General features: G+C 55.2%; 8 protein-coding genes across 8 annotated transcripts; 2 read left to right on the forward strand and 6 right to left on the reverse strand.

Moving 5' to 3' along the window:
* Positions 1-104: 104 nt before the first annotated feature.
* On the reverse strand, positions 105-2,816 carry PV07_10367 (uncharacterized protein). The gene is made up of 2 exons (XM_016397690.1): positions 1,766-2,816; positions 105-1,712 (listed from the first exon to the last, which is right to left on the reverse strand). Exons 1-2 carry the CDS (start codon positions 2,560-2,562, stop codon positions 317-319), a joined length of 2,193 nt encoding a protein of 730 aa, XP_016244881.1. The 5' UTR covers positions 2,563-2,816; the 3' UTR covers positions 105-316.
* Positions 2,817-2,844: 28 nt separating this feature from the next.
* Positions 2,845-4,488, reverse strand: PV07_10368 (uncharacterized protein). The gene has a single exon (XM_016397691.1). The coding sequence runs from the start codon at positions 3,417-3,419 to the stop codon at positions 2,895-2,897; it is 525 nt and encodes a 174-aa protein (XP_016244882.1). The 5' UTR covers positions 3,420-4,488; the 3' UTR covers positions 2,845-2,894.
* Positions 4,489-5,191: 703 nt separating this feature from the next.
* On the forward strand, positions 5,192-7,129 carry PV07_10369 (uncharacterized protein; the record flags this gene model as incomplete). Its single annotated transcript, XM_016397692.1, has 3 exons — positions 5,192-5,388; positions 5,461-6,945; positions 7,039-7,129. 3 exons carry the CDS (start codon positions 5,192-5,194, stop codon positions 7,127-7,129), a joined length of 1,773 nt encoding a protein of 590 aa, XP_016244883.1.
* Positions 7,130-7,471: 342 nt separating this feature from the next.
* On the reverse strand, positions 7,472-9,673 carry PV07_10370 (uncharacterized protein; the record flags this gene model as incomplete). Its single annotated transcript, XM_016397693.1, has 10 exons — positions 7,472-7,566; positions 7,682-7,903; positions 8,029-8,141; positions 8,212-8,290; positions 8,358-8,419; positions 8,490-8,689; positions 8,764-9,039; positions 9,088-9,213; positions 9,273-9,520; positions 9,589-9,673. 10 exons carry the CDS (start codon positions 9,671-9,673, stop codon positions 7,472-7,474), a joined length of 1,506 nt encoding a protein of 501 aa, XP_016244884.1.
* Positions 9,674-12,145: 2,472 nt separating this feature from the next.
* Positions 12,146-13,155, reverse strand: PV07_10371 (uncharacterized protein; the record flags this gene model as incomplete). Its single annotated transcript, XM_016397694.1, has 3 exons — positions 12,146-12,214; positions 12,281-12,949; positions 13,009-13,155. 3 exons carry the CDS (start codon positions 13,153-13,155, stop codon positions 12,146-12,148), a joined length of 885 nt encoding a protein of 294 aa, XP_016244885.1.
* A 434-nt stretch (positions 13,156-13,589) lies between these two features.
* Positions 13,590-14,012, reverse strand: PV07_10372 (uncharacterized protein; the record flags this gene model as incomplete). Its single annotated transcript, XM_016397695.1, has 2 exons — positions 13,590-13,664; positions 13,716-14,012. The coding sequence occupies 2 exons, from the start codon at positions 14,010-14,012 to the stop codon at positions 13,590-13,592; spliced, it is 372 nt and encodes a 123-aa protein (XP_016244886.1).
* A 3,561-nt stretch (positions 14,013-17,573) lies between these two features.
* PV07_10373 (uncharacterized protein) lies at positions 17,574-18,752 on the reverse strand (the record flags this gene model as incomplete). Its single annotated transcript, XM_016397696.1, has 1 exon — positions 17,574-18,752. The coding sequence occupies one exon, from the start codon at positions 18,750-18,752 to the stop codon at positions 17,574-17,576; it is 1,179 nt and encodes a 392-aa protein (XP_016244887.1).
* A 668-nt stretch (positions 18,753-19,420) lies between these two features.
* On the forward strand, positions 19,421-22,029 carry PV07_10374 (uncharacterized protein; the record flags this gene model as incomplete). The annotated part of the gene is made up of 2 exons (XM_016397697.1): positions 19,421-20,713; positions 20,770-22,029. The coding sequence occupies 2 exons, from the start codon at positions 19,421-19,423 to the stop codon at positions 22,027-22,029; spliced, it is 2,553 nt and encodes an 850-aa protein (XP_016244888.1).
* Positions 22,030-26,957: the final 4,928 nt, after the last annotated feature.

A 26,957-nucleotide genomic window follows, 5' to 3' on the forward strand; every position in this document is an offset into this window, starting at 1 on the left:
GGAACAGGTGACAGAGGCGACAGGTTGGATCGGGAAATAATGATGATGCATGCACAATAGGACGCCGGAGCAAGAGTCAACGACGCTGAAAGATTCGAGTCGAGTTGTTCTCAAGGGGCAATCAATGTGCATTCCATCACAGCTTGACACTGCGTCAGATCTCATTTCCCTCCGTTCCATTCTGTTCCATTCTAACTGACGCCCTGCCCAGAGCGAAATGCTCTCGTACTTTGTACAGGCTATCGCTCTTGCTCTTAATCTTGCTTCATTTCCCGTATTGCTGTGTCGACTTGGTGGTCACCACTGCAATCATCCCTCATCGGGTCGCATGGCGAATGACCAGACTGACCGCATCATCGGCGATCTTGACGCCCATGCCGCCGTCGACATTGACGAGGGCAAAGTACGCCTTGCCCGTCAGCGGCGCGATCCACGTCGTGCACGCCCACCCGTCGCAACGGCCGTCCATCCATATCGCCTCGCCGCCGGCCCAGTCGCGGGTCGCGGTCATCCAGCACCCCGGCGTCGAAATCTGATCCGGCCCCAGCTTGGTGTAGAAGAAACCACCACCACCACCATTCGCGGCGGTGTTTTCGCCTACGCTGCCGCTGTCGCCGCGCAATACCGCTGTAGGCATCCCCATGGCAGCGCGCAGGTGCATGCCCACAAAGGCCGCGTAGTCGGGCGCCGAGCAGGAGATGCCCGTCGAGGCGTAGAAGGCGCCGCGGTGCAAGACATAGTGTGCCGGGTCGAGCGGCTCCCTTGTATCGGCGTGGTGGCCGCATGGCTGCGTGGGATTGTCAACGGTGGCGGCAGTGCCCATGGACGCGTTCTTGTCCGTCTCCGATCTGCCAAACCTCGCCGAGTACATCTCCAGGGGGTCGAAGACGAGCGACTTGACCAGACTCTCCAGAGAGGTCCCCGTGCGCTGTTCCATGGCCGAGGCGATCAGGATGGGGTTGGCCCAGTTCCACGCATACCCGCCGGTTCCGGGTGTCGTGTCCGGCGGCCGGCCTAGGTACGAGATGGCGACGGCGAAGCGCTGGTCCTCGACGCTGGCGCCACCATGGCGGATGTAGTCGAACAGTTCACCCTCCTCGACGCTAGTGATGTAGGCCTTGAACCCGGACAGGTGGGCCGCCAGCATCGCGAGGGTGGTCTGGTGATGGAACGGGTGCACGCGACTCGCCGCCAGCGACGGGAAGAGCTCCAGCACTGTCTCGTCCCAACGGAACAGGCCCCGCTCGACCAGCACGCCCAGCACCGTGTTGGTGAAGGCGTTACTGTTGGCTACGACGAAGCAGTCGGCCCGCGTCACCGCCGTCGAGCAGCCCTGCCTCCGGTACCCGACGACCTGGATCTTGGGCGGGGCGTCGGCCGACACGATGCCTACTGCCATGGCCGGCGCGGACTTTTCCTTGCGCAGGTTCTCGAGCGCGGTTTTGAACTTCGCGTCCGTGTTCATCTTCCACGGCGCAAAGTCCAGTTGCTCCTCGGGCGCCGAGGGAGGACGTGGTTGTGTTGGTTCCCGTGCGGGCTGCGCATTCTGGATCGCGGGGCTAGGTATAGTCTGCTTCGATAGCTGCACTGGCGCTGGCACTGGCTTTCGATTCAAGGCTGGCTTTGGCCGCGGAGAATCTGCGGCGAGTGGGACATTGGGAGAGAGTTTGGGAAGATAGCGGACTTCGCGTGTCTGCGGATCGATGGTGTACCTGAAGACAGTGAACGAGACGAAAAAGACGTGATGGGGTGCAGCAAAACATACCACAGGTCATATTTGGCATCATAATGTGTGTGCAATCCTCCTTCATGCGATGGGACTTCCGTTGATGCTGGGCGCGATTCGGGAGTGTTCCGGCTTGGACCCAAGCTCATTGATCCAAGGCTGGAAATGATCGGGTCCGGAACATCGCGGTCATGCAAGGCTTTGTAGTCATCCAATGAGTAAATAGTCTGCGTGTCATCGAACTTCATATCCAGAATACTCTCGGCATAGTGTTCCTGAGGGTGCGCCTGTCTGATGGACGCCGCCCCTCGCTGGACCTGATGGAATGTGTCCTGTCCAGATCGCAGGATGGACAGGATCTGATCGATCGAGGACGAGTCGAGTGCTCTGAGCAGCAGGTTCAAGGCCGAGCTCTGGCCGCGGAGCTGCTGGAGAAGTTCATTCATCGACTCTTCCTTCCAGAGGTACTTGATCTTCTTGCCCCTCCCTAGCCTGGCGGCGGGCTTGTTCTTGTCAATGTCGATGCCGTCTGCTGCCGCCAACTTCTCAATCTCCTTGCTCAGCACCGAGAGGGTCAGTGTGCATCCGACCAGGGAGAGGTCGATGGATTCGATCACGAATTCGGGATATCGAGCCATAGCCGACTTAGAGACGGTCGAGAAGTGCATTTGTAGCTGAGACAATGCCGCGGCCAGCACGGTGCACTCTGTCTGCATCATGAAGACGCACCGCTGGGCATCTTGGTACTTCTCGTAAATGCCCGCCAGAGCCTTGCCGCTGCGCACGACGCAGAAGACGAGGCTCGATGTGGCGGTTGCGATGCTGAGCGGATCCATTCAAACTCGTCCGAACCGTGACACGGGTTCCTGCTGGTTTGTTCTCCGCGATCCTTCGTTTTCATCAATCATTTCAGCAACAAAAGTTTGTTGAAGCTAAAGGTGGGTGGTGGTCGTAGGTTGAGGTCCAAGGCAGCAGCAAAGTTAGCCGAATACGAGGCTGAATGGTCCAGACCATTGGCAGCGATAAAAGACGGAAAACTGCAGGCAGCTCGCATGCGGCTCACCTCGACCGTGCCGCCTTTAAAGACCCGTCACCCACGACCCTCCCTCCCCTCACCCTCTTCTCACTTCTGCTCACTTCTCCTCACCTTGTCTACGCACCCGTCGACTTATGCTCGATTCGAAAATGGGTCCTGTCTTGACGCCGATCCGTGCCTCGAGCCTCCTCTTCCCCTACACCTAGAACTGGGTACCAGGAGACGAGCTGTAACCATGGCGCGTAGCTGTGGCGCGAAGGATAGGTGATTGCAGGTAGGAGCTGCACATTCTTGCACTGCCGGGGCGCGCGCGGAAACCGTGGTGCCCGTCACGCAAAGGGTCGACTGCATTCGATCTTCTGCGTACATAGCCAGGTAGGTTTCCTGTGTTTTGTGGAAATGATGCCGAAGTCTTCGTCGAGAGGCTGGATCTAGCGTGTCGTCCAGATCCGGTAGATGATCACCAAGGCGCATGTCCATGGTAATGCGAGCGGCGAATCCAAAATGCAGAGGAGAAACCGAATCATTGATCTCTTTCCACAAATTCAAGAGGAGAAATCCTTGCACCGTTTCCAAAGTGCACGTGCGAGTGAAGAAAGCGTCAGCTGCCAGATGGCGGATTCGGGTGTATAAATTTTCTTCCAAGTCCCGCCACATTGTTGCGGTTTCCTGGCTTGATGCTTGGTGTTCGATGAAGTGCTAGGAGTGCTCAGCCCCTTCATTCTAGTCTGCGAGTCTCGCGCTAAGATGGAGGATGACGGTACAGAGGAAGGTTGAGGAGCGACGGAAAGTATGATAACCGTTCTCAACTACGCCGAGGAGCCCGGGCTAGCGAGAGCGGTGCGCAGGTACCGATCCCACAATCTCTCAGCATCTGCAGGGTCAAGAATTCCAGCGATGACTGGCTCAACTAGAGGATCGCAGGAATGATCGCACGATATCCAAGTGGGCGTTACGCACTCAAGTTGCGAGCTTAGGGATCCAATAGGTGGCAGAATACTTGCCAGTGTCTTCGGACCATGGTGTACGGCGATAGTCGTATCACTGGGGGACGGAGCAGTTACTCTGTCGATGTCGAACGGGACCATCAGGTGTGGCAAGGTACGCCGGCGCCCTTTGCTGTAAACATCGGCCCATAATGCAGATGCTAAAACTCCTGCGCTCCAGACCGGAGTGCCATCCCGGGCTTCTGGCGGAACAGCATCAACTGGTTTAGCTGTTGACCACGCTGACGGCGCCGCAACACTATGACTCGGCTTGGCGCGTCGGTCACTAGAGGGTTTGGAGGTATGGGGGTCTGCTTGAGACTCGAGAGCGGCTTGGTGGTTTGAGGTAGAAGGCTGTAGGTCTTGATTTGATTCCAGTTGGGTTTGACGTTCTGAAGGGAGATTGATTGATGTGCAGAGAGCCTATAATTTTGTGAGATGCCGCCGGTTTGACTGTCATGTTTGATGATTTTGTTGTTCTAGACTCAAGTACTTAACCACTTTTGGGTCTTCTTCCTCTGCGTTTAATGAGCACAAAGCAATCGAACCCATGTTTGACACAACGAGCACAAGTATCAGTCTGGTCAGTAAACCGGTCAGATTTTTGCTTGGCAAGTCGACATTCTATACATGCCGCGGGTCGACTTGGTGAGCCAGGACTTGGAGTCATTGCTATTGCCGACAGAATGTACAAACGAAGACTAAACAACAAATTAAAGTGCCCGCGGGTACTATGAGCCGAAGTCTGAGGCTTTGTGAAGTTGTTGAACCCCTGAACCAACAGTTAGAGAAGAGAACTATAGCTTACTAATCGTTTCCTCAAGGCCGCGCTTAGGTGCGCTCACGTGACAGTGCCGCTTGGAGACCTGAGTATCCACGTGACCTTCTCGTCCCGCTCTGCTCGCGTCTACAATATACACGTCCTTCCCCTAAACTCACCCCTGCTTGGGCGGGTCCAGACCGACTCTGATCTCCAGCCCTGTTTCCTTGTGAATGAAGACGAAGCTGATGTTCAAGCTGAAGCTGATCAAATCGTACCAAGACGAGCTGGGCACGCCAAAATTAGGCTTGAAAAAGCGGAAGATTAACCCCACGATCGATAGCACCCATGGATCTGCCGCATGCTCACATAGAAGATGTTATTAGCAATGTCCGCCCAATCACTCACTCAATTTGCCGACAACGTCTATGACACCTGCACTGCTTGTGTATGCAACACATACCATCAGCTCGGCATTGCGGGCTTGCCCGAGGCCGTACCCGAGACGAGGCAGATCCACATTGCCCGACAGCGGGACGAGAGGGTGATGGGATATTGAAAATGTTTCCAGTGCGTCAAGCTCATGTAGTTGCTATCTCAGGGAAGACGTCTGAAGTTCAGCCTCTGACCCCCGGACTTCATCGAGTGTTCATGTCCTCAGCACTCCATACTGGATCGCAAGAATGCCAAACAAGATCAGAGACGACCTCTATAAGGCGGATTACACTTCCTTCCCGTACATCTTTGAAGAGAATGTGACTATCAAGCTTAAGAGCTTCGAAGGATTGGTCCGGTGCAACATCTACCGGCCAAAAACGCCCCAGAAGGTGCCCGTTCTCGTGACTTACGGGCCTTACGGCAAAGACATCCATTTGAAAATGTGAGTGGCTTCTCTGCCCTCTAGCCCGAGTGAATGCCTAGAGACTTGAGTGTCATTTAACAATAGTTACAGGTTCCATCCAGCGTCATTTGCCGAGCTTAATTCCAAACACAAGTCTGCGCACACATCGTTTGAAACTCCAGACCCAGGGTTCTGGACCGCCCATGGCTACGCCGTTCTCCGAGCGGACGAGGTCGGGCTAGGCCAGTCTCCCGGCATCCTGGACACCATGTCCCAGAGGACATCGGACGCCTTTGCTGATGTGATCGAGTGGGCTGCCGAGCAGCCCTGGTCCAACTCCAAGGTCGCATTGACAGGCATCAGCTACTTCGCTGGCAGCCAGTGGAGGGTAGCCGCGCGGCGCCCCAAAGGGTTGGTCGCCATCTGCCCCACGGACGGAATGGCCGACTACTACCGTGATCGTTGTCGTCACGGTGGGATCCTGACAGGCTTCCTGTCGCGTTGGTTCAACAATTCGGTGCTCTCCAATCAATATGGATTGCCAGGCAAGGCGCAGCGGAACTGGGGTCCCGATTCACTGGAGGGCGACCTGTCCGCAGAAGAACTGGCTCGGAATCGTCACGACCAGGTTGTCGACAACGCGAAACACTTTTACCGCGACGACATGTACTACGCGTCGCGCGACTACAGTCTGGAAGACATCGAGGTCCCGATTCTGTCCTTTGCCAATCTGGGAAGTATCATGATCCATTTCCGCGGGAACTACGAGGGATTCCGCCTGGCGAGCTCCCGACACAAGTTCATCCGTTTCATCACCGGACGCCACGACCTGCCCTTCTACGACGATGAACACGTCGAAGTCCAAAAGAGCTTTCTGGACGCCTTTTGCAAGGATGACGATCGCGACGGCTGGACAGACGGGACACGGCCGCCTGTCGACTTGGTGTTGCGCAGAGGGAACGTCGGGTACAACAACCCCTCCGCAGAAAAGGCCTTCGAACGGCGCTTCGAACATGAATGGCCGCTGGCCCGGACTCGGTACACAAAGTTCTATCTGACGCCAGATAGCCGCTTGGACCAGGTGGAACCGACGGTGCACTATGACAGAGTATCTTATCGGGCGCTCGGGAACTTGGACAGTCCCCAAGCGGTGAACTTCAGCACCGATCGACTACAAGCAGAGACCGAGGTCACTGGGTACATTGTTGCCCACCTCAATGTCTCGGTCACTCCTCTTCCCGGGGGAACCATCCCCACCGACATCGACCTCTTCCTGACGCTTCGCCACTTTGCTGCCGATGGGACCGAGGTTTACTACACCGGAATCACGGGAGAGCCAGTGCCGCTGTGTAAGGGCTGGCAGAGGATGAGCCTGAGGAAAGTGAACCCAGAGCATCCGCGACACCGTCCTTGGCTGCCTCACCGCGACTATTTCTCGTCCGATGTCCTGCCCGTCATCCCCGGAGAGATCTATCCTGTGGACGTTGAGGTTTGGGTCACCTCTGTCGTCGCCGAGAAAGATGACCGCTTTGTGTTCGAGGTCGCGAGCGGTGATACCCAGGGCAGCGGTTTGTTTGGCCACGATACGCCTGAGCGGTGAGTATGCAGCTCCGAGCCTGGATTTCCGCCCCACTCTTTCCCCCCCGCCTTACTCCTCCGGGACAGTGGCTGACTTTGATGGGTGTCTAGGTCTGCAGAGAAGCTTGCCGGGTTGAACCACATCCATTTCAGCCCCAGCTACCTCAACTGGATAAGCTTGCCAATTATACCGGCAGCGTAACGCGAGAATACTGGCTCAGAGGATCAGACAGTTCTATCGGATAGACCATGGCATGCAATGTCCAATACACTGTTCTCTCAAGCCGCGTTTTTCTTTGGATCCTAGATGCAATAGTCGGGAATAAATATCATCATACATCGACCCAACTTCATCATGTTCATGGTACGATAATGGGGAAAATAGTAGCAAATGCGGAAGGAAAGTAATGCCTCCCCGGCACTTTTGGAGCTTTGATGAGCAAAGAGAGATGAGCGGCCTGTTTATTGGCAGTATTGCACCAGGTTTCCTAGTTCTGCCTCTCCAGGTGCTGCCGCACGGATGGCCACCAACAATATGGGGGGTTCACTGGCGCGCCTTGCTGCCAGGGTGTAACAGCTCCAGGGCATCGCGCATCACATTCGGAGTGAAGTTGTACTCGTTCAGGCCATCTGGAGTGGCTGTAGAGACGGTCAGCATTGGGCTGGTCACGCCGCATGCAGCCAGCTTCTGGGTGGAGGGACAACGACTTGAGAAAAACTGACGATATGTGAAGCGGCGAGAGGAGCGACTTACTCGGGATCGGATCCTCAACATATGGCCTAGCTGAATCGATGACTTTGTGGATCTCATCCTGTCCAACGCTCGACAAGATCTGGATGGCACTGACTCGGTCCAGACGCAAGCGTTGGAACATGTCCAGTCGGTCCTGCACCGCATCTCGAGACATTAGATCGGAGAATAGCACGCCTAGAGCAGCTCCATCTTCCACGGCCATCGCACCTCCTTGAGCCTGGTCTAAAGGGATAAAGTCGCAAATCAGAAATTTTTTTTTTTTTTTTTTTTTCAGAGAATGCAGAGCATGGGACATAGGGCAGCCGATGTGCCCAAGAAGGAGGAGGAGGAGAAGGGGTTTGGCTTACGAGGAAGCATCGGATGCGCAGCGTCACCGATGAGGACAACATTGCCTTTTGTCAACGTCGGGATGGGCATTTTTCGCGTGCACAGGCGGAACAATTTGAGGCCTTCCGCTTTTCTGTGACATTTCCCTGTCAGAGCTTTCTGCGCTGGCCGTGGATGGAGCGGTGGAGACTTTGGGCACTTACGAACACACCGCTTGCAAGTCTGGGTGCAATCCGCGGCAGCTTTCCATGAACTTCTCCCTCGATGCCGGGATATTCCAAACTACAAAAGGTCCGAAGGTAAGTAGCCGCCCGTAAGAGTAGTCCATTAACGCCATGCATGTATTCACCTTCGTTTTCGAATCCGTCAATCTCGTCTGGAACAAAGAGCCCAAAATTCTGCAAGGCGCCCCTGCATCGAGTTGTCAGTCAGCTAAATGGTCTGTACGATGTCATGCTATATTCTCCGGGGATGGTCATACTGGCGACATGGATACCACACCAGCCTGGAGTGTTTCAGCCGTGCGATACTACCACAAAAACTCTCGTTTTGAAACAAGGGTTGTGTCTGTGGGTCTTCCAGGAGCCTGGCCGTCGGGATCAAGAATCGATAGACTGCGGTCCCGGTAGGAGTGGCTCGCGAGAGGACATCGTCGCCTACCACCTTGGCTGTGAAGCTGCTCTGCATTGTGCAGGTGTGAGATAAGCCTCTATCCAGATGCCTCGTTTCAAAGTACGTTTAGAAAAGTCACTTACACGAACACCGTCTGCCACTATGATCAGATCCTTTTTCACGCGGTCACCACGTACCAAGGTTATTGTGCCGTCGAGGTCGATATCCGCGACTTCAGTTGCCAAATTGAGCTTGGCAACGGCTTTGGTATGGAGTCGTGGCTCGGTGGCAAGCTTGTTCAGCTGTTGGTGTAAGTCGACGCGGTGAAATAGATACCAAGGGGCGCCGTAAAGCTCCCTGGTGTCTGGTATATCGACGCGTCGCAAGACCTCAAGGCTGTGGGCGTCCAGCAAAGAAACCTAGGACGATATTAGATGGGTCAAGACTCGGAAACAGGGGTATATCACTCGTTGAAGCGGAGTTGCAAGTCCGGCTTGAAAATCAAATTCGTAGAAAGACAGAATTCTTGTTGCGTTCGGGCACATGTGTATGGCCGCTCCGATTTCGTTGGCGAACTTGGACCGTTCAAAGATCTGGAACCCGTTGGATCATCCCGTTCTTTGTAATGGCTTTTAGAAGATCTTGCCTCTACATTGTGACCCGATTGCACCAGAGCAACCGCGGCCGTCAGTCCAGCTACCCCGGCTCCGATAACACCAATGTTCAGAGTCTGATGCCCAGTTTTGGGCGCAAAGTGATTCGGAGGGAACGGTTTGTAGTATACGTCCTTGTCACGACCATTTCGGAGTCGTCTCGAAGCCGTAACGCTGTCTGGCGAGGAAGGGAAGGCCTGCTCGGACCCGTTCATCTTAAGAGGCCGGTTGATCGCAATGATTGTGTCTACACAGCACGGCCACAGAAAGTCATGCGAACTGTACCAGGACGCAGATATGCTATAGGGGCCACACAAAGTTCCAGTGGGCTACCCAATCTGCCGACCCAGGCAAAGTCAGAGCCGACCGTGAGTTCGGGAGAAAATATGGTTTGTTGCATGTCATGCATCGGCTTCGGCCCCACGTGCGAGAACCTTGTGATGGTTGGACATGGGGGTGCCGCTCTCGAACACGACTTCCACAAGCTGGAGACGAGACAACCCAATCGACTGCCCATTGGAGAGTGTTAAAACTCATTGGTATGACTGAAGACGAAAAATCTTGGTCACCCGCAAAAGTAACGCCACATTTTCGAGAGGGATTTCAGTATGCCGCACAAGATTGTCTTCCACGAATATGGGAATCCGGTAGATGTACTGAGACTTGAAGACATCCCAGAACCAGCAGCGCCCGGTCTTGGGGAGGTTCTCATCATGGTCACGAAAAGGCCCATCCACAACGGGGATCTTCTTCTGGTCAAAGGAGGCCACGATCCAATCAAGCGAAAAATCCCTGCCGCCGGTGTCACCGCTGGCTGCGAGGGCGTCGGCGTCATACAAAAGATTGGTGCCGGGGTCGATGGTGCCCGAGGGCTGCACGTCGGGGATAGGGTGGCGTTCTTTGCTGTGGGCAGCTGGCAGGAGGAGATTGTGGTATCGGCTGACTTCGTGGCGCTGGTTCCCCCAGACTTGGAGGACGACATCGCCGCCCAGTTGTTCATCAACCCGATCGCGGCCATGATGCTCACGCGCCTCGTGGCACAGATCGCGTCCAGTCCCCAGGCTGGCGTGCTCCGGATCGGCGCGGTTGAGGCAGTTGTGGAAGATCTGAATGGGATCAGCTTGGATGCGGGTGTCGTCCTGCTGTCGGTGGCGGGCTCGACGGTGGCCCGTCTAGCCGCCGCAGTCCTCAAAGCACAGGGCTTCACGCCCATCGGGCTAGTTCGTTCTTCGTCGTCGGCAGCTGCGCTACAAAAGGCAACCGGAATCGTGGTGATTGCCTACGACCGCGAACACTGGCAGGAAGACGTCCGCGAGGCTGCTGGAGGCCGGAAGATCTTTGTGGGCCTTGATGCCGTTGGTGGCCATATTGGCGAGGCTATGCTGGATCTCTTATCCCCAGCGGGCACCTTGATCAGCTACGGCTCGCTGACGGGCGAGCCACTTCCGGTCGATCACGTCCACTTGTGTATGACTGCCAAAAAGATCTGTGGTATCGGCATGGTCCACTGGACGCAGTTGTCCTACGAGACCAGGGCGGCCGATATATCCTACCTCATCCAGATGGTGAGAGATCATCGCCAGTTTTTCCAGGTGGCCGGAGAGTTCCCTCTGTCGGCTGTGGCTGATGCCGTGCGCCTCTTTCGCGAGCCTGGACGACAGGGGACGGTCCTGCTCGGCAATTGAGACGAACGAGACCAATCTGGGAGGAAGGGAGTCGGGTGTCACTTCTCGTCACACAGCTTTACGATAGACAGTGGGGATGCCATCTCGGCCGAATAGTGGGCACTTTGTAGACTCGACCAGGATCCAGCGATCAGACCTATCCAGCTTGATTTCTGTTCACATAAGCCTTGGTTTGTAAGATCTTCTATTTAGGTGCCATCTGCCATGCACACGCTGCTAGGAAACTGTTCAGGAGTAAGCATGCTCAGCTGCTGGGCTTGACCCCCTCAATTTCGCCGTAGTCCTCAGCTAGAGTGGACGAGCCGATGGTCAGGGGTTCGGCCTCCTGGAGGATGAAAATCATTCTCGCCCATTTGTCCTTGCTCGCATTCACCCAGGCATGGTTTGTCTGTCGTTGAATGACTATATCTCCAGTCTTGAGATGTCTCTTTTCGCCCGAGTCAAGCAAGCACTCCACCTCTCCTGCAAGGACGATACCATAGTCCAGACTCATTGTCCTGTGCATAATGGCCGGCGGTCCGCCGGGGGCATAGTCGCATATCCGCAAGACGGTACCCCCTTTGATGATGAGCCCGGGCTTCGCCCCTTCCAGAAAGGTGCGATAGTTCTGAATGTCGCCTTCAGCACCGAGCTGCACGGGAAAGTTTGAGCTCGTGTATGCCAAGAAGAAATCCACGTCGGGTCTGATGGGTTGAGCGGGCACGGCGGCCGGAATCTCGTTCGAGAAAACCGACTTGCCATCCGGCCGGTGCGTCGTGATGTATCTGAGAGGTGGCGGAAGCCCGCCGGTAATCTCAACGGCCGAGGCGACTTCTTTTGAAGTCATGTTTGCGCAAAAAGTAGCCTGGAGCGAATTTCGATGTATCCTCACGGGCGGAAAAGGGATTGGAAAGAGCCGAGCTATATATGCTACACCAACAGTGGGGAAATTGTGAGTTTACGTGCCTTAGGGTATTTCTATCTCCTGGGAGCCGAAACATATGGAGGCCATGGTCGTTCTCGGCCCGAAAACCCCCCCTTCCCTCTCTCCAGGGAGAAGGGGTGATGGATTACGCAAAAGCTTTGTTCGGCCTGAGAGCCAGGACCGCCAGGACCGCAAGGACCATCTGCTGGACCGAGTATTCCAGAGACTACACAGCGGGGCGCTCCCAATACTCTCAGTCGAATCGAGGATGGCCACAGACTTCCTAAATTGACTCGGACACTCTATTCACATCCCAATCACCCGCACAGAACTGCGTTTCGGCTTGATTTCTCTGTCGTTTCATTGTCAATTGCGAACGAGAAGCATGACCCGGCAGGAGGATTGAGGAGTAGCTTACCAGTTCCCACACCTCTGCTCCCAAGACTACCTGGTCGTCCCTGTCTTCCTCTTCGCCGACCACGCCGGCCACGAAACAAGTTGCCATGTAGTGATCGTCAGTCCCGTGCGCATCCCGGTAATTGGGATGCTTCATGAGACGGACCACTCCCCGTTTCAGCGCTGGCCCACCACCATTCTTGCACAGAACATCCTCCAGGGCTTGCCTAAATTCCAGATGGGTTGCGTCAGGGGGAAGATCCTGCGCAAAATTGTCTCTCCATTTCGCGTTGTACTTCCACTCCGTTCGGTAGAGATTGTGCACGCCGCCGCCGGATCCAATGAACAAGTACCCTTCCCTCCGCAGAGGCCGCAACACCCGCCCAATTTCCAGGTGGAAGTATGGCTCGAAGAAGGAATTGAGGGATATGATGGTGACTGGCGGCATGCCTCCCGGAAACATGCGTATCAGCATCGGGAAGGTGTCGATCAACCAGTTGAACTCGGTGTCTGCCACGGCGTCGAACCCGGCATCCCGGAGCAGTTTCACACACCGGTGCGCTGTCTGCACATCTGGATTCGGCTTATGATGAATCCATTCAGACTTTTTGACCAGACCAATGGGTTCAGGTTTGGGATTTGGGTTGGCTGCCACATGCACCTTGCGTCCGCGGACGTCCCAGTGCGCCCCCTAAGTAGTCATGGCATTGGCCATTGCTTCTAACAGCTTCATTCTGCAATTGCGCTCACCATCATGATAATCCCTCTGACCGGGTACTCCAGCGCCTTGTCCCCGTGGTATCTCCAGTAGTCACGGACATGGGATTGCTCGCCTGTGAGCATGGTGGTTCCATGTGACAAAAGTAGGACGGGAGGAGGTCTGCGCGACTCAGGCATGATGCCAGTTGTTGGAGAGTTGTTTTGGGAAAGCGGCGCAGGATGACGGGGAAATCGATCGTGGAGAGGATCGAAAGGTACTAGGCTAGGAGTCCAAGTGTAGAGATCCGCCCTATATCTGCTCTCGGATGACAGCATTTCCGGTTCGGGGAGCAGCCGAAGGGCTGAGTGGGATGCACCATGGCTGTAGCCAGCCCAACGAACTTGGACTCTGAACAAAATGGTTCACTACTGGACGGAGCCTTTGTTTGAGACGTACTCAAAACAAAACGTCTGTCAGGAAATGAGAGAGGTTCCTTGTCTATTCTGAAGAGGATCTGGGCATTCCTCGTCTATATAGGCCAGTTGACCTTAGTTCTGAGTTGGTCTGAGACTGGGGCTGGACTCCAACCTCCTACAGTTCAACAGTATGACACAGACCCAACGAAACCATTCTACCATTCCCCAGCAATGCGACTTGTGAAAAAGTTGTTTTCAAATCCTAGTCTCCTCAAGATGCGTTCGGCCATCTAAGCTTGAGATCAGCACAGAGACTTCACACCCAGATCACCGGTACTTACTGCGAGATAGCCACATCCTTTAAAGAGCACCAGAATAAATACATCTGCGACCAAACTGTTCCCCGACAGCTCATGCCATTCGGGGTGATATCGAACCTGGCGGTAGTTGGGAATCCGACGATGGTCTGTCGGCCACCAGGCGGGATTGTTGGCACGTGTGTGATCGCTGGGAGATCCCGAAGTCACAGATGGTGAGGCATGGCTGGGTTCGATAAAGCTCGTCTCTCCCACTAGTCTCGCTGTCCTCGCGAGGATCTGCTCCGTTGTATTCGTGGTTGTCGTGGTACTCGCAGACATTTTGTGACGGCGGTTACCCTTTTCCTATGGAAGAGACTACTTTCGATGAGTGAATGGCCGGGAAACGAGCATGCGATTACATGGTCGGCCCCGCCGTCACGAGCAGTATGCAACTGGGCTGCCGACAAGTGGAGTGGCTTCGGCCCGGTGAGTATGCAAGACTGATGCGCCATGGGTATGGCCAAGATTCTCGTCAGCCAGGCGACATCCCATACGTACAACAATTCTCGACGTGTCGTGTCCGCCTCCAGACAGCCGTCTGAGGTCCTTGACCGTCAAAAATAGGTCTCGCGACCCATCATTGTGAGCCTCTCACGATGTCATCTAGAAGGTATGTGCTCTGGCCTAGGTTGGCCCAATGCGACAGTCCAGTGGATAAGTGGATGTTAGTGCCGAAACAGTCGACCTTGTCCTCAGCACTATTCAAGATGGGCGTACACGAGATTTGAGATATAGACAGAGGCAATTGCGTTCATTGCACGCATGGATCACCGGTCATGTGGCCGACATCGAAACCGGCGTGCAGAAAACCGACCATCTATCTCGACCCGAAACTCGACTTCTCACGATCCTCAGTTTGAGCAGATTACGGGAAGTTTATGATGCGCTGGACCTAAAGACAGAGCTCGCCGACGAATATCGCATCAAAAATGGTCAAGACCACGCCGGTCGACAAGTGCCCGAGGAATTGACATATGTGGTTCCGGAGCGACGCCTTCTCTTCTACAATATCATGAGCATTTTATACGTCTGTATAGCCGCTGGTTCAAGCGTTATTGTCGAGGTATGCGGCATTGCGCATCCATTTGTGCCAGGGAATCTTGCTTACAGTGTTAGCTGCCTGGAGACCTGGGGGACGCCGGAAACCTTGTGCAGAGTGTCTTTCGCGAAGCACTCGACAAGACCGCTTTCGTCACTCTCCACCATCGGGGCCCCGCTGATCTTCTCTCGTGCTGCCTGGTCGTTGACCAGACTGGGCTTGTATCGACTGCAGGGGTGGGAAGGCTCATCGGTAGTGAAATTGGGGCCGCCACTGTGGCAATCGTAGATCGGACAGCCGATCTCGACTTCGCTGCACAGGAGATTGTCAAGTCGAGAGTCGCCTTTGCGGGCAAGGGAGCCTACGCCCCAGGATATATCCTCGTCAATGAGTTTTCGGAGACCAGATTTCTAGACCTGGTCTGCAAATATGCTGACGAGGTGTCTACGCCGTCTCTCAACGGCACAGACTCCACTCCGATCAACCGCCCAAGCGACGCAGAGAAGGAGAAGGGCCAACAAGAGGGCAAGGTTGTCTTCGAATCCCCTGCTTTCCGCCTCATCAAGCTCTCTGACCGGTATGCCTGTCTTTAGGTCAATGTTCATGTGCACCGATGCTGACTCTGCTTCTTTAGCTCGAGCTTGTGGGATTCTCGCCCGGCGAGATCAATTGCGTTTCTGGCAAGTAGCAGCCACGAAGATGCTATCGACGCCGTCAACGCCGGCGGTCAAAAGGCTTTACTTGCGTTATACGTCTTTGCAGATCCGTCGGCAGCCAAGTATTTGACCCAGTTCGTCCGGACTCGAGTCAGCTTTGTCAACTACATTCCAACACAGATACTAGGTGAGTGGGTCGTGGATCCCCTTGCCCAATGGAGTAGCTCTGCGCATGTCTAACGAGTATACATACAGCTTGGCCAGCCGCGCCGGCAGGATATCCAGTCTCCCCAGACTTCCTCTACACCCGTGCTATGATTGAATCTGCGAGTCCGCAGTACCTTCGTCCGAAAGAAGCAGATTTGGGTCTGGAAGAAATGAAGCAGGAGACCTCTACAGTCTGGGAAGCACGGTATTCGTCCGCTCTGGAGCCGCTCAAGCCTACGGGACAGCCCAGAGAAGGAAGTGCGAATTTCTTTTCGCAGAGCTTGGTGGTTGGCGTCATCTTCTACTTCGTACCACTCCTCTTGGTAGCGGCCGGTGGCTCAGTGGTCATAATCAATCGGCTCTGGAGATGGCGGCCGTGAAGTTTACTGTTGGGAGATTGCGTTTTGCTTCATGCATTGGATTACAGTGGTCACGTTTTATGTTGTGCTAAGTCCTCGTCAACATTGATGCTATCATCCAGCACGTTCAACTATCCATTTTTACGAATGCTTTCCCCCCAATCTCTTATTTCACTAGGCACATGCTGAAACGGAATGATCAGCCAAGGCGGTCGGTTTTTGGTAGGGATGTCTTGTGCCACGGAAAATCCAACCGTACACATGGATCCAAAACATGAACTGCGGTGACATGCACTTGGACTTTGTGCCCGTGTGGCCAGTGCCTCTCACTCGAAGATGCAGCTCGACAGTCCTGCACATCCGACCCCCTGTCCCTGCATGGTATCGGGTGTGCGGGCAGTCTGTGGCGAACGCCGACGACGAGTGGATATGCCTCAGGATCATCAGAGTCAGACCCTCTTGTCGTGTCTGAGATGGGCCATGACTGTACAAGATGTTTTCACAGGACGCCTACGCCTGATAATTGGATTTTGCACAGAGCTTTACGAATGGCGAACATACTCGTGTTGGGCACTGGCTGCGTGGGTTCAGTGTACGCTTGCATTCTTGCCACGGCATCTCCGACTCGAATCACCTGTGTATGCAGGTCCAACTATGCCGCTATCAAGGCCAACGGCTTGAAGGTGTCATCGTCAGTCCTGGGAGACCTATATTCCAAACCCAGAGTCGTCCAAAGAGTGGTCGAAGCCGTCGCCGCGCACCCGAACGAGCCGTTTGACTATGTGGTTGTCTGCACCAAGGCGACCGCCTCTGTCACCGCGACGGTGATCGAGCAGATGAGGCCGGCTCTCACGCCCCAACGGACCGCGATCGTTCTCATCCAGAACGGCCTCGGAGTCGAAGAGGCGTTTCACAAGGCATTTCCGGAGACGACAGTTATTTCCGGTGTCGCCTACGTACCAACGACACAGATTTCTCCAGGGGTGTTCGTGCACTCGGAGGTCGAGGTCCTTCACCTCGGCCTATACCCGTCCGCTCCCGCCTCAGCCCAGCTGAAGACATTCGCTGAGCTCATCCGCCGCGGACAAGCCACGGCCCGGGTCCACGACGACATCCAGACCGAAAGATGGGCCAAGATAGTGGCCAACGGCACGGTGAACCCCATCTGTGCCTTGTCCCGGTGCCGCGATCGCGAGCTCGTCGAAATCCCAGGATCGGGACTTGCGCTGTTCCAGGGCGTCATGCAGGAGATTGCGTGCGTTGCGGCGAGGGCAGGCTACGGGCACGTTGTGACACCTGCGCTGGTCCAGGCCCAACTGGGAAGAACGCTGTCGCGGACGTCGCCGGGCGTCCAGCCGAGCATGATGGCAGACGCTCTGGAGGGCAGGCCTATGGAAGTCCAGGCCGTTGTGGGCGAGGTTGTCCGCATAGCTGAAGAGAAAAGCGTCGACATTCCCCGCCTGGCTACGCTGCACGTGCTTTTGACTGGACTGGACAAGGCGCTACAGAGAGGGAAGGATGTGTGAGATTGCTTTTTTTTGGTGTGTATTGAAGCGAGAGTATCTAGAATTGTATATAGCTACTGATCGACAATGAACCCGTCTTTGTGTGGTCGCATCTTGATGGGTTGAGTGAGAGGAGGCCTTATCTGGGACGCGTCCTCTCGCAGATTGACTCCCAGCCCTGGCCGGGTAGGAATGGTCACGAATCCTTCCTCGACCGGAGGGCAGTAGTCGACAATGTCACTGCCGAGGTGCTGCATTGTGGACGTGAAGACGCCAGCCTCGAAGCCCGTGGCATATTCCTGGATCGCGAAATTGGGCACGCTGGCCGCAACCTGCAGACAGGCTGCGAGACCTATGGGCGACAGAGGGTTGTGAGGCACAATCTGGACGTTGTGCGCCTCGGCAATGGCTGCCACCTTCATGGCTCCTGTGATCCCGCCGCAAACCGCGACGTCGACGCGCGCGAATTCCAACGCATTGCGCGACAAGTGGCTCTGGAACTCGTAGAGAGTGCAGAAGCGCTCACCGGTCGCAATGGGAACAGCCAGTCGGTCGGCCACGCGCGCCATCGCATCGGCGCTTTCGGGCCGAATGGGGTCCTCGACGAACATGGGATAGGTGTCTTGGATGTTGTTGCAGAAGGTGATGGCTTCGGCCGGGGTCAGGCGGCGATGGAGTTCAATGAGCAGGTCAACCTTGTTTCCCACCACCTCTCGCATCCGTCTCACGTTCTCCTCAGCATCCTTCATCTTCTTGATATGCGTCTTGAAGTACACGTTGTCAGTGCCCTCATCGAGGAAAGGGTTGATGTGGCCAAACGCCGTGAAGCCGTGGTCCATCTTGCGTTGGCATTCGGCCAAGACCTTCTCAATCGTCTTCTCGTAAATGTGGCCATACACTCGGGCCTTGGAACGGCATCTCCCACCCAGCAGCTCATAGACCGGCACGCCGAGCGCTTTCCCTTTGATGTCCCAGAGGGCAATGTCAATGGCTGAGATGGCGGCGTTGATAGCCAGGCCTTGAAAGTAGCTGAAACGGTGCATGACATTCCAGTGGTGCTCGATTTCAAACGCTTTCTTCCCAAGCAGATACTCTGCGAACCTGACGATGGCCGTTGCAGCGGTCGTGATATGGCCCCAAATGCCGGCCTCCCCGTATCCCGTGACATGTTGGTCAGTGGTGATACGAACAAACATAAACTGCCCAACATGGAGAGGCTCGACGCTTGTGATTTGCATGTCACTTGGTGCCATGGTGGAGGACGATTGAATAGTTCAGACCGCTGCCGCCCTCGAGATGAATTGATCGAGACCTGACTAAGATCCTAGACTCTCTTTGACTGCTGTCGCGCTGGAGCGAGAGCGCGATCGGGAAGTGGCCCAGTGTCCCGAAGTGAGGGGCCGAGAGCGTGCCCAGCGCGCTGCCGGTCGCCGACTCCACAGGGAGGTAGGAGGTAGGACTCAGGAGGTCGGAGGTTGGAGGTAGCAGGTAGGAGGTAGGAGGTGAGTGTCGTGCTGAATCTCAGTGACCATTTTCCCAAGCAGCATCTTTCTGTCAACCCTAAGACATCGTATCAGCATACCGTAGCCCAAGCTGTCGGATCTCCGAACCACTTTTCTTAAGGCCCCTGTGCCTGGCGCTGCCTTCGCCTGTAGACTCTGATGACGGAGCGAGATGACTTGCACCGCCGTGCTGCTCGCAGTTGCAGGGATTACCAAGCGTCCGTTGCAGGTCGAGACGGCTTAAGGACGTGGATCAAAGAACTGAATTGAGTCTTGCGGGGGCGCCGGGGTTTTTTTCAGCGTGGGCGCTGTGGGGAAGCCTTTAGGCCAAGACAATGGGAGGCTTCCAGTTAACTTAGACACCGCCAGAGCTTGTTTCTCTTTTCTCTAGCCACCCTCGATCAAAGCAGCTCATCGCCATGATGACCCCTCCCCCTCCGGGAACCAGCGCGTATCAATGTGCTATATGCAAAGAGCAGTACAGTCGTCCTGACCACCTCATCCGCCATGTTCGAACGCATACAAAACAGCGACCTTTCGTGTGTGTTGTCTGCACCAAAGCGTTTGCGCGACAGGACTTGTTGAAACGCCATGCGCAAGGTCATCATAACCAAGGCCACACCTCGAAGACGTTCCAACAGAATGCGGACCGGTTGGCAGATTTGGGACGGTATGGTCCACGGGTCCGCCAAGCCTGCCGTGCCTGTGCCATGAAGAAGCTCAAGTGCACCGATAGCAAGCCCTGTCGGAGGTGCACGGAGAGAGGCATCTCCTGTGACTACGACCAGAGTCCGGAGCCTTCCCAACATGACGTGCCAATGGACTCTGAGGAGGCCCCGATGGACCACGACTCGTTGCTGCTCGCAAGACCGGGCCAGACTCCTGAGGCGAGCTGGCCAGAAGTATCAAGACATCACGACACCCCGGTCCAAGAGGACGACTTTGCGCAACCCCTCGCGGCTGCTGACACCGCCAACCTTCATGCAGTCCCAAGCGAGTTCCGTGCCCACATGACACACACAGAGACGTTGAGCTCGGCTGCTGACGGACCTTTTCAGACCGTTATAGGCTGCACGTTTGACCTTCCAAGCTTCGGCGACTTCATACAGGATGATGCCGACCCCGTCATGGGCGATCTTGACTTCCCTTTCTTCCCCGATCTCGTCACGACGCCTGCTGGGCTGTCCATTGGGTACAAATCATCGGACTCTATGACCGTGGAATCGCCGGTGATGGGAATGGGCACAGAAGCATATCGAGGCTCTCACGTCCGGAAAGGATGGAATCCGCAACCTGGGGATAACAGCCTCGAAACGGAGAGCCTCGAGTTGCCATCCACCGCAAGGTTGGAAGTTTCGTCTACCCTACTCAACAGTAAGCAGATGCTGCGAAAGGAGGACCTGACCGTCAGCACCAGAGACCGGCTCTTGGCCATGATATACGCAAGGACGTCGCGATCCATTTGGGAGCGGCTGAGCTCGACTTTCGAATCAGTCGACGTCATCAAAGGCATAATCAACCACGCCTTGTTACATTTGCAAGAACATCAGATGATCCCCTTCATCCACATAGCCTCTTTCGATCTCAACCAGCAGAGGCCTGAACTGCTCGGTGCGCTGATGGCATACGGCGCGGTCTGTCTTCCGTCCGCCAACCTGCGAAAGTTTGGATATGGCTTGCAAGAACTGGTCCGACTGGCTGTCAACCATCGGGTATGCCTCTCTTCTCATCCACTTTTGATGCATCTCACTGACGCTGACGAGTATAGCTCGAAGATGAACACGCTTCGGTGCGAGATCTTGGGATGGCGCAGGCATATTACATCCAGTTGTATCTGGGATTTTGGAGCGGCATCAGTGCAAAAATCGAGGCCGCCGAAAGCAGCTCCATGCTGGGAGCGACGATTCTGCGCCGGGGAAAGATGTGTCAGGCAGGCAACTATCAGCCTCCCGAAGCATTCCTCGCCCTCGAAGGCCTCTCGCTCCAACAAAAATGGTTCAAGTGGGCCGAGCAAGAATCTCGGAAGAGACTGGTCTATTTTGCCATGCTCCTCGACGCCGGAGTGTCCTTGGCCCGAAAGATCAGCCCTTTGTTCGCCTACTCGGACATCACGACACCGCTCCCCACGGTCAGCCGACTATGGGAGGCTGCCACCGCCGACGAATGGCACCGCATCTTGACGGACGACAACAATTTGAGGCTCCAGCAGCCGCAACCTGTCAAGTGGCTTTTGCGCGAGCCCCAGCTGCTCAGCGCCGACCAAACCATCGTAGACACCACGGCCGCGGGAGCGGCCATCCTGGCCGGCTATTGGGCGCTCGTCTACGAGTATCGCCAGATGGAAGCCCTTCATCGCAACGTCCAAGGTTGGAACGACTTTGTGCTGAAATCTCGACACACAGAGCTGGTCTCGCTCCTCGACCGATTGCGAATGGAGATGTCTGACATCGACAGCCGGCGCCCGCAGATAGTGCTCCTGCAAGAGCTGATACTTCTGCATCTCAATGCTGCCTACTACGAGATCTCGGCATACTCGGGCCGCAGTACCATGGAAGATGCCCAGGCTGCAGAGCCCTATGTACAGTGGTGGTCCGACAGTCAACAAGCCCGCCACGCCATCTGGCATGCAGGCCAGATCTTCCGCTTCGCCCGCAGCCTTCGGCCAGGTACCCTGACCGACATGTCTGTCATTGCCCTCTATCACGCCACCGAAACCATGTGGGTGTGGGGACTGCTGCGACGCATTCGGCATCCCGACCTCGACCCCAGCAGCGTCTCACCAGTTGTCCTGGATGAAGATGAAAGCCCGGCCGTGACCAAATTCGTCAGGATGTCGAGGGGACAACCAGGCGTCACGGGCTTATCAAGCTCCTTTGTGCCACTTGTTGAGCCAGCCTCGGTATCCGATCTCGCCAACGATATCCTCAAGGCCAATTGGGGCGCTCAAACTCAGCCCTGGACCACAAGCGAAGTGTCTCGACTCGTGCAGGGATTTTCCAAAATCTCGCGCCACGGACTCGCCGGGTGATGCGGATCTATCTACAGGAGGTGTCGACCGCCGTGCGCGAAGAAGTTAACTTGTATAATATACGTGTAGCTCATTCGATCTCCTTGTCAACCGTGTACATATCTCGCTCTGTCAGTCTACAAGGAACAACAAAGCTACTGAAGAATGAGCGTCACGGTGGTCGGGTCAACGTTGGACAAATGCCATTGACTGGATGATGACTATCACTCTGTGCCATCGTGTCAACGCATCCTGGGATCTATGATCGGCCAGCATAGAGGCTCCAGCATGAGAAAAGACCGCATCCAATCAGGCTTTGCATGTCAGCCTTCGGTACCCACGCCCACGCATTCGTCAAGTATAGAGTTCATCCTCAGTCTCGACAGGGGCATCGATCTTGTTGTTCAGATCTTGTGTTGGGTTGATGGTGAAGAAAGAGACTTTGAAGAACTTGTCAGCCTGCATTATCCAAACCTGGTGTGCATGGACCGACGATACCATCGACCGATGGAAGACTTGACTTACTGATCACACCCACAGCTGCGAAGGGGATCGCTGCGTACCAAACGGCATGGAATGAGTCCAGATAAGCGCGCTTGAGCGCCAATACCGACGCCGCTATGATGGTAGGACTGACACCCGGCACGCTGGCCAGACCGGTGGCGTTGCCGGCGGTCAAATCCGCGAGAAACTCTTGCAGCGATGATTCTGGAAGGCCGTTTCCAACCGCGACGGCGATCACCTTCGCGGGCAAGAGACTGGTGATCCTTCCATGATAGATTGCGACGCCTGATGTGTTGGTGGGTCAGCCGTAGGCTCCGACGATGCGACGCTTACCCCATGCAAAAGTATATGAAGCTTACCTATGGCAACCGCGAGAGTCACTCCCAGAGAGCGGATGGCAGAGATCAATCCGCTGGTGATAGATCTACAGCAGTTCCAAGTTAGCCAAAACCACCCTGACTAGAGGACGTTGCACACAAACATCAACTCGGGCGGCGCGCTGAGCTGTGCCGCAGATACCAGGGCCGATAAAGACAGCGTGAGGCCGCAGCCCAAGAAGGCTTGATAGCCCCAAAACGCCGCCTCTCCTGACACGGTCGACGTGGCTATGGTGATGCAGAAGAGGAGAAACGAGATGAATCCTGCAATTGCCAGGAGTCGAAGGTTTTTGAATCGATACGAGATATAAGCGGCTGGTACTGCTGCGGCGCACGAGACCAGTACTGCGGTAGTGTAGCTGCCACGCTCGTCAGCCTCAGATGCATCATAGGCAAAGTGGGAAGAACTTACACCATGGAAACCCTCCATGTTCCCGAGCCGTACACGGCCGCCTGCTGCAACGGTGAAAAGACGTTGGCGATCTGGCAACAGTCAGCGACTTCAACGCCGGCTCTTGGGCTGGGCGCCCGTCCGACACATACTCCGAAGACTGTTTCGAGTAATCAGTACACATGATCTTAAAGGGTCGCCGACGAGAAGAACTCACTCATTCCTTCACAGAAGACGCCTGCGAAGCCCAAGGCGCAATTGCGGTCCCGCCTGCTCAGATCGTCAGTCTACAACAGGGGAATGGCCGGTGGTCAATGGCGACGGGCGATGCTGGAGAAGGTCTTACGAGAAGAGGCCGTGATGGATCAATCCATCCTTCTTGACTTTCCACGAATATAGCCCGAGCGCGATGAGGAAGGCACAACCAACCACAAAAGACACCAGTACGTGTTTATCTCGCCACGAATCTAGCGGGGAGGTTAGTGATAAATGAACTCGGGGATAAAGATTTTGCCTCACATGGATTTTCAGCCCACGATAAACCCATCACGAAACAGACCGCACCAACAAGCACGAGAGCATAGCCGGTCCAGTCGAGCTGGACGCTAAATTAGGGCCAGCCTTGGGGGGGAGGACTGAACTCCTGACCTTGAAAAGTTTCTCCCGTGTGGTCAATGATACCTGGAGTTCTCTCGGCGGAGGTCGATACAACCAAAGCGTCACCAGAGCCGAGAAGACAAACAAACCAGCCTGAGAAAACCGTCAACAGGGCTGGGATGAACACAGCCAAAGTTGTTGCCACGTACGTTTATGTAGAACAACTGGCGAACCCGATGTCAGTACGATTGCGAGGTCCAAAAATTTTTCAACGTCCGCTTCAACTCACAATTCTAAATCCGTCTGGCCCGTGGGATTTTATAAGAGATGCCCCAAGCAGCAGTGCAAAAATAGCACCGAGGTTGTTTGCCTGAATATTGTCAGCGTCCGAGAGCAACCTTAAGCGAGCCTTTTCGTGGGAACCAGGGAACATACAATGCCTATCGCCGCTTGACCGGCGAGCCGGAGTCGATGGGGCAACACCTCGGATACCACCGCCAGAGTCAGAGGCTAGTCATGTCCCAGTGGTCAGATAAATTCCTCTCCTCCCAGTGATCTTCCCAGACTTACCGTCGAGGCAAAACACACACCTACAAGGACTTCTCCCGCAATTGTCATTTGCATCTGGAAGTTGTCAGAAGGATCGCCGCTTCCTACAGGTTTTCTCCATCCGTGCCCACGTACTGAAGTGGCGCGCGAGGCAACCAAAGTCCCCACGAATCCGAAGAGGCAGAGGATGATCAAGGGCCAACGTCGGCCCCAGTAGTCGGCCGCCTGGCTGATAGGCGGTGCAAGCACGACGAAGGTGATCGTCAGGGCGGTAAACATCCAGGATGATATGTCAGCGCCTCCGACCACGGCAGCGACGTCAGCAGGGTACTTTGGGAGGATATCAGCCTTAGGCCTTGGTATATGATCATCTGGAGCTCTTACCACGCCTGCCGAGACGAGTTGGATCAGCAACGCAAATTGAATGATGCACATGGCCTTCATGGGTCAGTCAGCCTCACGTCGCCACCAGAATAGGATAGTGACACACCAGCACAATGAGCAAAGTCTTGCCGTGGAGTCGGGGGCGGGCATCGTTTTCGAGTACTGAGCTTCGGTCTGGGTGGACATAAGCTACATGTTCGGCGCTCTCCACCTTTTGTGTGGCCTCGTTTTCTACCATTATGGGATGGCTGGCGGTGAACCCTTGGATTCCGAGGCAACAGAAAGGCGTAACTGATTGAGAAGATACCAGATGGAGACGCACGGTGTCCTTCAGTGCCGCCTTAGGAGGATATATGTCGTGTCGGATTGCTTCTAGATGCGGTCACCCGAGGTGGACTTACCCGCAGCTGATATTAGATCGATAATCTGGGTGAACCTTCAATCCGGGGTGGTGGAGAGGCGCGGAGACGGCCAGAGCTAGCACATACCAGGTACCTCATCGGTTTTGTGGGCCACTCTTGCAGCCAGCGGAAATCAGAGAGCGGCTTCATCGCATTTCTCAACCTCAACCGAGTGTTAGGTTTTCGGGACGATCTTCTGTTATAGAGCTGACTTATCTAGCATATAAACATTCCACGAGAGAACGATGGCACAAGTGTCTTGATAAGCAATGGACCAAGGGAAGCCCAGAACGACCATTCTTGGGATAAGGTATTTTTCGCCATTTGAGCTCGTTCCTAGCGCTTCTATAAGGAGTAGAGAGGGGAAACTATTTTCATTCATTGCTTTTCTTACTTCACCGCGAACGGCGTTACATAAAACTTAGGATGTTTAGGTTCCAGAACACCCTTATCCTCCTGCTGCATGTATGCAGGCGTCATATCGGGAGTGGGAACGACATCGTAGAGCTGATAGAGCCGGGATACGGTCAATGCCAACGCCATCTCAGCCAAATGCTGCCCAATACAATTCCGGGGGCCGTAGCTGAAGGGACGGGACATCTTCTTCATTTCTGGAGTCGGCGCCTCCCAGCGCGAAGGGTCGAAATTAAGTGGATTTGGAAAGATTTTGGCATCTCGCGCCGTTGTGTAAGCGCACGTCTCGACGATGGTACCTTTCGGAACCCATCGGCCGCTCACCATCTTCCCAGGAGAGACACGTGGGCCAGACGCGTTCAGAGGCCCCCAGAGTCGCAAGGTTTCGGCGACAACGCACTTGAGGTATATCTGGGGACTGTCAGCAAAGACTTCGACCTACGGGGGCCGTTGTGTTGTGGGCTTACCAGCCCAGAAGCTACCGCATACGTTGGCATCACACCCGGGTCGGGGAATGCACTTCTGATTTCTTCAGCAAGCCGATTCCTACATACTTCATTTCTTCCGCATTCCCATAGCAGAAACGTCAAGGTCGCAGCCGTCGTGCCCGAGCCTGCGGCAAGGAAGAGAATACTGTGTTCGACCAGGTCGTCTCGCGTCAACTTCGAGCCTGTTTCCGGATCAACTGCTTCCGCCAGATTCTGAAGAAGAGACCGTTCGGCTTGGCCGTCGGATTTAGAGTCGGCCCTCTCGAGGTAGGCATCGACGTGCTTGGCGCTGAAATCTATCAGCCGATTTAGGCCTGCCAGGCCGTCTTGAACTCCGCGCAAAGGAACGTGGCGCATGAAGGGCAAAAATGCCACCAGGGGGACCACGCTGAAATAGACGGCGACATCCCCCCGAGCTGTTGGGTTCGCTCCGCTCAAGCAGTCAAACGACTGGCCAAAACTTAGCCGACTCACGATATCGAGGTACAGCTCATAGGTCTTGGACAGGATTTCGACGGGTTTGCCATGATTGCCAACCATGGTGCAGTCCACGAATTGTTGCACCTTTGTCGCAACGATGGATTCCAAGTCCGACAGCCCGCGCAAGGAAAAGCTATGAGCCAACAGCCGGCGGAGACGGCCATGCACCGCACGATCCGTGGCACTCAAGACATTGGCGTTGCCGAGCACGCTGAAACCAGAGTATACCTTGGGATCTTTCAGGCACGGAGTCGAGCTGGGTCCGTAGATGTCGGTCCAAGACTGAATGTCCGAGAAGATGAGGTGATCTGTCCCGGCGCGCACGGGACTTCCGTATCGCAACAGCAGATCATGTTGCCGGAAT

Source organism: Cladophialophora immunda, assembly GCF_000835495.1.
Source record: "Cladophialophora immunda strain CBS 83496 unplaced genomic scaffold supercont1.6, whole genome shotgun sequence".
In the NCBI taxonomy this organism is placed as follows: Eukaryota; Fungi; Ascomycota; class Eurotiomycetes; order Chaetothyriales; family Herpotrichiellaceae; genus Cladophialophora; species Cladophialophora immunda.